We start from the raw sequence: 12,652 nt of genomic DNA on the forward strand, positions 1-12,652 counted from the left end.
TCTAGTACCAGCAGCAATTGGGAACCCAAGGCTAAAATTGTCAGCTAGGAAATCCTAGGCTGGTGGTAAACTCTCTGAAGGTCAGACCTTCAGATGGAGCTATTAACAGGAAAAAGCCTAAAAAATATCCAGCTGGGCGTGGTAGCGCACGCCTTTAATCCCAGCACTAGGGAGGCAAAGGCAGGCGGACTTCTGAGTAGGAGGCCAGCCTGGTCTACAAAGTGAGTTCCAGGACAGTCAGAGCTACACAAAGAAACCCTGTCTCGAAAACAACAACAACAAAAAACAAAACAAACAAACAAAAAAACCCATCCAAATTTACTGTCAAGGGAACAATCTACCATGAGTTTCATAAAGAATCTAGAGAGAGATGGCTCAGTGGTTAATAATGCTGGCTATTCTTCCAGAGGACCCAAGTTCTATTCCTAGCACTCCTTCTCTCCAGTCCTAGGGGATCCAACACCCTCTTCTGGCTTCCATGGGCACCAAGGACACACACAAGTGGTACACAGATGGACATGAAGACAAAATACTCATACTCATAAATTAGTAGATAAAACTAGAATCAGATAAAGGCTGTAAAATAAAGAAGTAGCAGTTAAAACAAGAAAAACTTAGCACTGTCAAAAAGGACCAGATAGTTGGGTATGGTGGCTCGTTACTGTAATCCCATCAGCTGGGAGACGTAAGAGACAATACAACACAAAGCTGAGCAAAAGCCCAGCAGAGAGAGCACACGAATGTGAAAGAAGCTCTTCTTAAGATCAGGACTAAATAGGCTTAATTCGTAAATTCTTTGGCTTAAGATATCTGGGCTTTAGCATTAAATAGATAAGCCAGACCTGTCTATGTGAAAAATGAAGGGTGAGTGAAAAGAGAAAACAAAAGTAAAATTAAACTAACAGCAGACTTCAATAACAAAATCAGAAGACAGGAATAAGAGCCTCAAAGAGTTGTAAAGACAGAGTATGTAATCTCTAAAATAAATGAGGAGTGCAAAGGTACATAGGGAGGGAGGGAGGGAGTGGGGAGGAAGGGAGGAAGGAGAGAGGGGAGAAAGGAAGGAAGGAAAAGAAGAAAGAGAGAGGAAGGAAGGAAGAAGGTAGGAAGGAAGGAAAAGAAAAAGAGAGAGAGAGAGAGAAAGGACCAAAGGTACACAGAGAATTAAATTCAAATGAACAAAAATCAGGCATTCTGGTGTGAAGAAAGATTGATAGGTATTTTAAATTTTTACCTACATATTGATTATAAAACACCATAAAGACAAAGATATGACCATGTTGAAACTAAAAGAATAAAGGTATGATAGGCAGAGCTTATCAGATCAGACAGAAGTCTTCAAAAATGAATAGTACAGTCTATCACAGTGCATGGTTTGATGAAATATGGAGTGAATCGTTTTTAGACCTATACCTTCTTTATTGTCCCATTTTAGAATTGAGCTTTCAGTCTTTATGTTCTCAAAGAGATCTAGAGTCCCTGCATTTAGGTCTTAGATGTAATTATCACATGTGGATGCTGTTAAAATTAATATTGCCACCATTTTAGAGTACTACACATAAACCTCACTGTTTACTTTACAATGACCAGAGAATACATGCCAACTTTGGAGGAGTTCTTTGAAGAAGCTATTGAACAAGCAGATCCTGAAAACATGGTTGAAAGTGAATATAAGTAAGTAATGGTATACTGAAATGATGCTAATTTCAGCATGTTTTCTTGGGAATCCTCTGAATGCTACAGTTAAGTCAGCAAAGTAGTGCTTTTAGATGAGTTTATGCATGCAGTTCACATTACTATAACATCCTTATTTCCATGTCAATTCCAAAACATGACAGAATAACCCCTCAGCCCTCACCCCATACCTCCTTCTGACCTTCACCTCTACTGTTTATTCTCCACAAGTCTTTTCTGCTAGCCAATTTAGGTTTTGACCTCGTTTCCTCACCAGCCTCCCATTCTGGTCAGCCCACCCACTTGAGACTGTGTTCCCTATCACTCCAGTATTCTTTTTTTTTTAAGGTCCCAACAGCATCTGTCAATAGACCTGTCTCAATTTTGGTGGAACCACTCACCATCACCTTGCTGCCCCCTCCACCTGCCTCCACACCTGCTGTCTTACTCTAAATTCCTGCAGTAACTTTTAAGATTCAGTCTTTTCTCTAAAGTGTCCCATGTGACAGCAGTTTTAGTTTTTAGGAAGCTGTTCTGGAATTGTGATTTAAAGGCAGGGGCCCTCTTGTCAAAATGCATAGGTTCTCTTCCCGTGTACCACTACTGGCCAGGCTCTAACAAATAAGCCCTGTGCCACTTTTCTCGTTTGCTACATGGTAACCACTCATTTCACATTCTGAAGATTAAATAACTGATTTTGATCCATGCATAGCATGTAGTTAGTACATGACATAGCTAGCTTTGACCCTGTGGTAAGTTTTTACATACTCCAACCTCTTAATTTTGTGTTCTATTCTCCTTGCACCAGAGTGATCTTTATGGGCTGGAGAAATGACTCAGGTTAAGAACACTAACTGCTCTTCCAGAAGATCCAGGTTTCATCCCCAGCACCCACATGGTGGCTAACCATCCAGTTCCAGAGGATGTAATGTGCTCTTCTGGCCTTCTTTAGCACTGCATGCATATGACACAGTCATGCAGGCAAAACAATACACAATTGAATTTTTTTTTTAATTTTATTTATTTCTTATTAGATATTTTCTTTATATACATTTCAAATGCTTTCCCTATATCCCCTTCTCCCCTGCCCTGCTCCCCTACCCACCCGCTCCCACTTCTTGGCCCTGGCATTCCCCTGTACTGGGGAATATAAAGTTTGCAATGCAAAGGGGCCTCTCTTCCCAGTGATGGCCGACTAGTAATCTAAAATAGATATACACACCTTTAATCCCAGTGCCGGTGATTTCTTTGCCTGGTCTATACAGTAAGAACCTGCCTAAGCCGGTGATGGCGCACGACTTTAATCCCAGCACTTGGGAGGCAGAGGCAGGTGGATTTCTGAGTTCGAGGTCAGCCTGGTCTACAAAGTGAGTTCCAGGACAGCCAGAACTGTACAGAGACACTCTGTCTCAAAAAAAAACAAACAAAACAAAAAGAACCTGCCTAAAATAAATACACATGTGCATGCATGCACAGCAGCAGGCTTGGTTAGCACAGACCTTATAATCCTAGCACCCAGGAAGCTGAAGATTAAGTTTGAGGTTAGTGTGGCTTACAAAGTCTATCAGTATAATAATAACAAAGTAAGATATGCCCAAGTCTCATCTCATGCTTAAAATCTTTCTCATACTTAAAGTTAACTGTTTATACACCACTAAATAAATCAGATTGCAAGTCTGTATTTGGGGTTCCCGAGGTGGGCAAATCCTAAAAAGTCCTAAGTGGAATCCATTTGTACTTGCTGCAGTTCTGTCATTGGTGGTGGTGGGAGTGGGGTGTTTAAGATTTCTCATGGGTCCCTTGTTTCTCGGTTTCCCATTCTATTCTTGACATCAGTATGTCATTACTGCGGCCACTGGATATTTACTGCTTTAGCATTCTGAGCCATTTTTTAATTCATTGAGGTTGATGTTAATATGAATTAAAGATTAGCCATTATATAATACAACTCTTAAATACAGGTCCCTATTACAAAATACTTGAAGCCCTAAGTGTTCTTTTTCCAGATTTGTAACATTTTAGACTTTAGCAAGTAAGACAAATTAGATTTTGAAACATTTAGGCTTTAGATTAAACACGCATCTATAGGTAACATTACAGATAATGGATACAATTATCTTTTTCTTTTCTTTATAACTGGGTGGTTTCTATGCATAGTGTCTAGTAGCCAGGACTAGGGACATAAGACCATTGACTTGCTAAAATAAAGCAAAATATATACTTTCAAATTATAAGATGGTATACTTTGAGCTGTTATTTGCAAGAGAGCATAAAATTTTGTGACACTTGTTACATGAAAATAACTATGGAACTGAGTAACTATAAATTACAAGGCTGACATCTCTTCTTATAGAGCCGTAAATAATTCAAATTATGGATGGAGAGCTCTTAGACTCTTAGCCCGGAGAAGCCCTCACTTCTTTCAGCCAACCAACCAGCAGTTTAAGAGTCTACCAGAGTATCTGGAAAACATGGTGATAAAGCTGGCCAAGGAACTACCAGTAAGTGATGCACTTCATTGTTCCCGTTACCCTAGTAGACATGATCTGCTTTAAAACTATTATTATTTGAGCAGAATTCACTTTAGCTTTTCTCACAAAAATAGTAATCTGCAGACCATCATGTTTTAGAATGGGGGTGAGGATGTTGTTGAATATATTTACAGAGAAAATGTAAAACTAAGAGTAAGAGATACTGGTAATTTTCTGTGCAGCATGCAATTTACCCAAAGTGTTAAAATTACTATCTTCAGTAAACTAGATCAGATTTTCCACATTGCCAATGTGTTTTACTGTCTTTTGTCAAAAGCAGGGTCTAAGAGTGGCAGTAGCTCACCTGGCAGAGCCCCTTCTACTCTGCTCTCTTCCACTGTTGTAACAGTATGGTAATGATGGGCATTATCAGTTTTCTGTCGCCCCTTAGACAGTACTGCCTAAAGCTTAGGTATTTGCAAACCTGCCTATGCTTCTCAATCTTCTTTCTACCCAAAGTCGTACACCTTAGCTATCTTCAGAAACTGGTGTCCTTTTAAACATCACTGTTCTTCATTTACTATAGCCCCCTTCTGAAGAAATAAAGACAGGTGAGGATGAAGACGAGGAAGATAATGATGCTTTACTAAAGGAAAATGAAAGTAAGAACTGAATTTTCTTGGCTTTTTTACAAAATTGGAAAAGGCTGGGGGATCTTTGTTGAGCTAATTTGATCTACTTCTCAGTTCTACCATTTTATCTCTATCTTTTGACTTAAAATATGAAATTTAAAACACTAGTCACTTAAAACACATTTTATAGATGAAATGTGGAAATGATAATTTTAAGAGGTAAAGAAGAAAGGTGTTTTACAGCAGAGCTTAAACTCTAACTAGTGGGAATTGGAGCATCTCCTCTACAAGAAAGTGTTTCTAATTAAAATAGCTTTGAGTGTATACGCCTATGGAAAATTTTCAAGTTTTAAAGTAAAGTTTTAGGGGACTAGTAACCCAGTGGTCATTTCAGCTTTGCAGTTATTTCAGATACTTTAATTGCACATCTCTATATTTTCTAGGTCCAGATGTTCGGCGAGATAAACCTATAACAGGGGAGCAGATAGAGTCATTTGCCAACAAACTTGGTGAGCAGTGGAAGATTTTGGCTCCTTACCTGGAAATTAAAGACTCTGATATTAGGCAGATTGAGTGTGACAGTGAAGACATGAAGATGAGAGCCAAGCAGCTCCTTGTTGCCTGGCAAGATCAAGAAGGAGTTCATGCAACAACTGATAACCTGATTAGTGCACTAAACAAGTCTGGATTAAGTGACCTTGCAGAAAGTCTAACTAATGACACTGAAACAAACAGTTAGCTTTCTTCCTTTCTTTTCTTTTTTATTAAACAGTGATAAGATTTTGTTACCAAGCAGCATTTGATAAAAGGTTCACTGGTTTTGGTAAACAATAAACACTTTTATAACAGCTATTGTACAGTTGGCTGGTGCTCCAAAAACCACATACAGAACAGGCATTGGAGTGGAGAACAGGGTGGGAAAACAAAGTAAAAGGACCTCAAGATCACACCAATTTTTGTTAAGTATTTCTACAGTGAAGTTAAATGAGTACTACTAACAGTACTGTCCCAAATTAGTTTCCTGCATGCTATCGGTTATAAAATTTTATTCTGAAATTACAAGATGACACTTCTGAAACCTTAGGACTGGAGAGAAGAGGATCAGCAAACCATGGATAGTTTTAAGTGTTTTCCTGGCACTCTGACATGCTGACACTACAATAGCAAAGAGTTCAAACTGATAGCCAGGGGCCTGCAAAAACCAAATCATTAGCTGTTTGTCCAAAACAGAAAATGTTTGTTTGCTAGCTCTAAGTTTATATGAAGTGGAGTCTAAGACCCAACTACTCCTTTAGCTTTACAAAGATTACTTGACCTCCTTAAGTCTTTAAACACCCAGGGATTCCTGTCAGTTCACTTGAGATGTGAAAATACCCTATATGTAGCAGAGCATGTGTGGTACTGGCTGACGGTTAAGATGTTCGTGTTCTAGTCCCATACAGCATTTCCTGTGGGTGTTTAGTATACTAGTGAAGGGCGACTGGGCAGACCACTGTTAAGTGTTCTTGCTTGAACTGCACTCTACTAGCTGGGGAAGCAGTGACTAAGCACAACCCTGGCCTCCAGATGTCTTCTGCATTAAGCAAATTAAGGCAAGTTCAGGGATTGAAAGGGAGGAGAATGTTTTTTTACCTCATTCTAAAACACTTAACACCTTATTTAAAACAAAATGATGGAAGTCCAATTTCTACTTTAAAGAATTATTTTTGGAATGCCTTTTTAGGTCAAATAAACTATCACCACACTTTTTGTATAATAGTTTTCTTAATGCATTCTAAACATAGTTTTGGCATATTTGTTCTAAATCTACCTCACCTGGTTTAGTAGGAAAACACAGGTGCCAAATTCCTTCGTTCTACAACTGTTCTAGCAAATAACACTGAATCCCAGGGGTCATGACACAAACTATTACAGTACACACAGCACTGTTTCATTCCATGTTTCACTCCCCATTGTAAGGCGTCTTAACTGCTAATAATGTTTAAGTTAGCAAACTATTTACAAACCTAAAATGCTGACTTACCCACACTATTACAGATTTATTATCCTATAGGAATCTTGGGTACTTTACAGAGCATTAAAACATGAGGTGGAAGATGTCATGATATTCCTGACATTCCTAGTCAACTCAAATCAGACCAGATCACGAATATTCAACACTTCATCCTTTCCTTAGATTGCTAAAGTTCCTGAAACATCTAAGGACTTACTCACTGGGTAGTCAATAGATTAATAAACAATACTCTTGGTAATGTATACCTTAATCTTAAAAATCAGTAACTTTCAAGATGGGCACAAAGACTTTGGGAAAGAAAATAGAAACAACAAACGTGTGAGGGAATGAAACTGATCACAGAATTCACTGTCCAAAGGAACTCATCACCTTTACTACTTTGTATTTCTTTTGTAATAACACTGGACAAGCTAAAGTTTCTTGTATTTTAAATAGATCCTTGACTGCTTAGCATTATTAGCCATTTGCAGAAACTGTATAGTACTGAATTCATTTGACTCTTAAGCCAAGCTCTAATACTAAAAAGAAATGTCAAAAGTTGTTAATCCCTCTTTTTCCTTATTTTTATTATTAAATATCCTTGGTTTCCAAGCAACCAGAGCTTGTTTACACATTATGATTACTACAAAAACCAATGCAAAGTTTAACATATAAACCACAGTACATTAGAGACACAATAATAAGTGTATAATCAAGTGTGTTCTTATTGATCACAATTTATTGTAAAGTCATGAAAGGCCAGCAACAGTCAGTCTGGACAATACTTGATTGCACCCAGTTGATGGGATGTGGACAGCAGCACTGAGTTACACGAAGAGAGCAACACTTTTCCACCTTCCTAGAAAAATATTGGTTAGATAAGGCAGAGGACGGGCAGCTACTGAAGGTGATAGTAACCATGCAAGAACAACAGATAGGTGTGCAATAAACATCACTGCTAAAGCTTGGGCTGAAAAGGCAAGGGATAAAATGGATTTCAGCCAAGAATTTCTAAGGATTAATGCAAAAAATGAGATTTTTAAAGAATGTCTTGAAGCTACCTCTATACAAGGTAGGACCCAAACGTAATTTCCCGTAGTCTTAAGATTGAAGATGCACAAGTGGCTTGGTTCTGTTCTCATTTTCTTTAGAGCTCAAGATTATAGAAATGTTCAACAACAACAACAAAAACATTCACACCTAAGCATAAATAGCTAAATTGAAGATTACTGTTCACTTTCTTCTTCCATTATTTCAACTCTTCGAGGCCCATAAAGTAGAACATAAGCAATGTGCCAGTCTCCACCACCAGACAGCCGCAGAATATCTTCTGGGGTTACAATGCTGACCTTATCATCATCAAATTTGATCCATTCATCTAAATTAAGAAGATACACACCATTATTCTCAGAGTTCTGGTGCAAAAGGGACTGATCTGATGTGCAACAATATTCCACCTGATGAACAGCTCTTCAGACATGGCCCAGGGACCATGCAGGTTCAATATGATTTCACGATTTCCGTGACATCACAGCTATTCTTAACTTCTAATGCATGATCTGCCATTCTACTCTCACTGTTCCTAGTACATGCTGCAGTGCTCCAAAGCTTCATGATGTGTGCCAATCAAGTATGAAAACAGACAAACACAAAAGGAACTTTGCTGTCAAGTACTTGCTCAGCATATGCAAGAAAGGTATCTTTGGCTTGATCCCAGTATCATTTAAAACAAAACAAGAACAGATGTAAGAGCGCAGCCATATTGAGCCGGGCAACAAGTAAGACAACAAGTCAACCCGAGCACTTCATCATCCCCTAGAGATTGTCGCTTCAAGCTCTTCTCAGCCATAACTGCTGATGTTGTAAGTTTCGGTAGAAAAGATAAGCAAGCTTTGAGGGCCTTAAGACTGAGAAGAGTCTGGGGGTTTATTCAGTCAGTGACATATGTGCCTCTCACACAAATGCAAACCTGAGTTTTGATCTCCAGGCAAAAGCTGTGTGATGGCTCCCGTCTGTATCCCTAGTGCTGAGGGGCTAGGGAAATGAGCAGTTACCTGGGCTCCCTGGCTAGCCAGTCCAGTTCAACCTAGCTCAGGCTCAGCAAGAAAGTGTCAAGGAAATGCTAATGGAAGATCCTGGCCTATATACACATGCACCCATACACATACACACACACACCTGCATACAGACTAGGCAATTATATTTCCTTTTTAAAAGGCATGAAGTTCACAAACAAAAACACCTACAATGCTATAAAGTCTGTAATAATAAAGTAGTTAACAACTGTAATAATACTCTTTACCTTGTTTTCTTCTCACCCATGATACATAATGACCTGAAGAACTAGATCTTCCCTGGTGAGTTAACACTGCTTGTAAGTCATAGTAGCCACAATTATTGGAGCCAATATCTTAAAGAGAAGGGATTCAATTAAAACAGGCAACAAATAGACATGTGCTGTGCTCAGTCAAAGTAACAATTATCAAGTTAAGACTAGAGAAACACTGCTTTACTGGACTCCATTACATATTACTGTGCAGAGCTACAATTAGGTCTAAAGTACTTTATTTAAGTTATATTAAGGACATTATTTTTCAAAAAGCCTAACTTTAGACCAGGGATGGTGGCTTATATCTGTCACACCAATTCTTGGGAAGCTAGGGTAGAGTACAAATAACCTTAAGACCACCGTTAGCTACATGGGGAATTCCAGACCATTCTGGACTACTGAGTGAGCCAAAGAAGAAAGATAGCGTGAAGAGTGCAAGGTATATGATTAAAAAGATAAATGGTAGAACATGCAATCTAACTTAAATGTATACAATCAAACTGAGACATCCACTTACCGTCAGCAAATGAAAAGGGTTCATACTTAATCTCTTTCGGAGGACTATTCTTGTCATTCTGAGGAGAAAAATCTGAATTTTAACTTGTGATATTGGAAATGAATACATATTCTTGTTGAGTACTTAATTATATAAATATTTACACTATCTACAAATCAATGAATCACGGACAACATAATAGTCTGCCTTGTGAAATAATTAAACAATAAACTACACTTATCATAAAAACTGTAAGGCCAAAGACTTTAATAATATGCAATATTATCACAGTACAGTAACATGTTGCCTGGATATATGGCTAATGTTAAGCCATTAACTAAAACTTTAACATGCCAGAGGTAGAGCAGTGAGGTTAATAATCCATGTCTGTGAACCTGCAGGAGCAAAGGCTACCTCAAAACAAAACAAAAAAATAACGAGAACAAGAAGCTAAGTAAAGTTTCAGCACTCGAAGCCATGCCAGCTAAAATGAATAAAGGCCTACACTAAAAGTAGTATGAGCCGGGCGTGGTGGCGCACGCCTTTAATCCCAGCACTCGGGAGGCAGAGGCAGGTGGATTTCTGAGTTCAAGGCCAGTCTGGTCTACAAAGTGAGTGCCAGGACAGCCAGGGCTACACAGAGAAACCCTGTCTCGAACAAACAAAAAAAAAAAAGTAGTATGATTAACTAAAATGTAGTAAGAATTCACTACCTCAACTCATCTTACTAATGGGGAAAAATTAAACAGGCCTCAAATCAAATAAAAATAATGGAAAACAGAAAACTCAACAAAACAAGGCCAGACCTTAAAATACCAATAAAATTGGGAATCCTCAAGAATAGAGACAAATTTCAGTTAACAGTAAAGAAATGGGTTAGATTTGCCCTACACACATGAAAACAGTTAATGAAAATCTCCATAGACAAATGGGAAATGCTAATGAAATTAGTCAATTACATAAGAACAGATACATTGTGAAATAGTTCACTTGAATAATTCTGTACATGTCCTATACAGGAAACTGAATCAGACCTTTGAAAACTAAAAAGTCTCCAAACATTGATTATTTCCACAGTTTCATCAAATAGAAAACAATTCTACCACGGGCAGTGGTGGCACACGCCTGTAATCCCAGCACTTGGGAGGCAGAGGCAGGCAGATTTCTAAATTTGAGGCCAGCCTGGTCTACACAGTGAATTCCAGGACAGCCAGGGCTACACAGAGAAACCCTGTCTCAAAAAACAAAAACAAAAAAAGAAGAAAACAATTCTACAAAGTCTGTTTGAACAATAGGTTAAAAAAAAAAAGACAATAGCTCAGGATGGAAGATCAGCACCAACAAAGCAAGTGATGCCACTTGCAGAAGGACTGAAAAGAGCAAACTTGAGATCACAAGTCCAGTCTTTATAAGGAACCTGCATTAGGTATGGGTAATATTGTGGCACAAGCCTGAAAACCAAGCACTTTGGAGGTCTGGAGTCAGGAGGATACCCTCAACTATCTAGCAAATTCATGGCTAGCCTGGACCCCATGAATCCCATCTTATAAAACAAAAACAATGTAGTATGGCCAAAGAACAGACATACAAATAATTGGAATAGAATTGAAAACTTCATAAACACATTCACATCTACTGTCAACCAATTATCTATAAAGATGCCAGAATAATTCAACTGGAAAATAGTAGGTTTCACTTTTTGTTTGTTTGTTTGTTTAATATCCTGGAGATCTGGATAATCATACCCGAAAGAATGGATCTGAACATCTTATCACACAGAAATTAAATGAATCAAAATACCTAAAGAAACTATCAAATTCTTAAACTTTCTTCTCTGCCACAAGGAGCATGAAGAGATAAAATTACAGACTTTGAGAAAAATACTTGCAATCTGCATAGCTAAGAATTACAATCTACAACAGAATAGAAAGTTCAGCAGAGGACACACAGGGCAACCAAAACATGAAAAACAGTATCATTAAGGTAGTACCACAAACTTATCCATCAGCTCAAATGAAACCTAGTAACAACAGCAACAGCTGCTCAGCTCAGAGCACGAGTCAGTTAGGCAGTGCTCACAGGAATATAAAGCAAGTATCATTTGGCACTTTCTTGACAAACTGGGCATTTACCACCATGCAACATAGCAATTACACTTTTGGACATTCATTTCAGAAAAATTAAACTCCTGCTTACACTAATTTCTGCAAATAAACATTTATCAGCTTTATTCATAATAGACAATAACTGAAAATAATGTGTCACTTAACAGGGGAATGGTTTAACTACAGAATGCCCAGACAAGGAAATACTATTCAGGAGCAAAACATAACTACTGACATACAAAACCTGGATGACTTCTGAGAAATTATGAAATATGAATGAGTTAATTCAAAAGTTTATGTCTAAAAAAATTGGGAGCTTAATTTCACATAGTAACTTTTTTGAAATTACAAAAGCATAGAAACATGATGAAGGATAGATAATGAGACTAGGAAGGTATATTTTGTACTTCCAATTAAAATGCCTCACAAGGAATATCATCCCATATGAGAAATTCAGGTTTCATGTGAAGTCTACATGTGCTGTAGACTGCAGAGCAAGGATGATAAGGAGTCTGCTTTATGACAGCAGAGCCCTGCTTCCTGCAGTGTTAATGCATATCCAGCTATAAGAGGCCTGCATCAAGATATATGCACCTCCTAACTGATATGCAGGCTGGTCACTCATAACAGTAACTCCTGGGCACTAAATGAAGATTTAAATGGCAGTGGTAAAAATACAGCAAAAGGAACCTACTGCATTTGGTTGCTGATTCACTTTTTTATCTTCTAGATCCTTGAATTTTGACCGAAAAGAGACCATTTTCTCTTGAAGTTCTGGTGTGCAGAGTTCATACACATCCAACATAAGAGGAAACTTAACATCCTGCAACAAACCAAAAAAAAAAAAAAACAAATGAAAAAGGACAATTATTCAAACTACATATAACTCTCTTTTTTTCTTCCTTTTTAATGCAGGGTTTTTCTGTCTTTTTTAATGCAGGGTTTTTCTGTG

The 12,652-nt window shown here is 38.0% G+C and overlaps 2 protein-coding genes across 8 annotated transcripts in view; one reads left to right on the plus strand and one right to left on the minus strand.

The window, feature by feature from the left end:
* Thoc1 (THO complex 1) overlaps positions 1-7,384 on the plus strand; it is a 37,305-nt gene extending 29,921 nt beyond the window's left edge. Inside the window, exons 18-21 of one of the 2 annotated variants that reach the window (NM_153552.3) lie at positions 1,591-1,674; positions 4,028-4,175; positions 4,732-4,807; positions 5,221-7,384. In NM_153552.3, coding sequence (NP_705780.1) covers positions 1,591-1,674; positions 4,028-4,175; positions 4,732-4,807; positions 5,221-5,516 — 604 coding nt within the window. In that variant the 3' untranslated portion in view covers positions 5,517-7,384. The remainder of the gene's footprint in view (positions 1-1,590; positions 1,675-4,027; positions 4,176-4,731; positions 4,808-5,220) is intronic. The other variant, XM_030250419.1, reaches the window with a different exon arrangement.
* Usp14 (ubiquitin specific peptidase 14) overlaps positions 5,515-12,652 on the minus strand; it is a 36,535-nt gene continuing 29,397 nt past the window's right edge. For 3 of the 6 annotated variants that reach the window (NM_001038589.2, NM_021522.4, NM_001360884.1), the window contains 4 exons: positions 12,395-12,523; positions 9,617-9,674; positions 9,073-9,180; positions 5,515-8,148 (listed from right to left, as the gene is read on the minus strand). In NM_001038589.2, coding sequence (NP_001033678.1) covers positions 7,997-8,148; positions 9,073-9,180; positions 9,617-9,674; positions 12,395-12,523 — 447 coding nt within the window. In that variant the 3' untranslated portion in view covers positions 5,515-7,996. The remainder of the gene's footprint in view (positions 8,149-9,072; positions 9,181-9,616; positions 9,675-12,394; positions 12,524-12,652) is intronic. The other 3 variants (XM_030250555.1, XM_006526134.4, XM_030250556.1) reach the window with 2 other exon arrangements.

The sequence above is a fragment of the Mus musculus genome, chromosome 18, assembly GCF_000001635.26.
Source record: "Mus musculus strain C57BL/6J chromosome 18, GRCm38.p6 C57BL/6J".
Classification (NCBI taxonomy): Eukaryota; Metazoa; Chordata; class Mammalia; order Rodentia; family Muridae; genus Mus; species Mus musculus.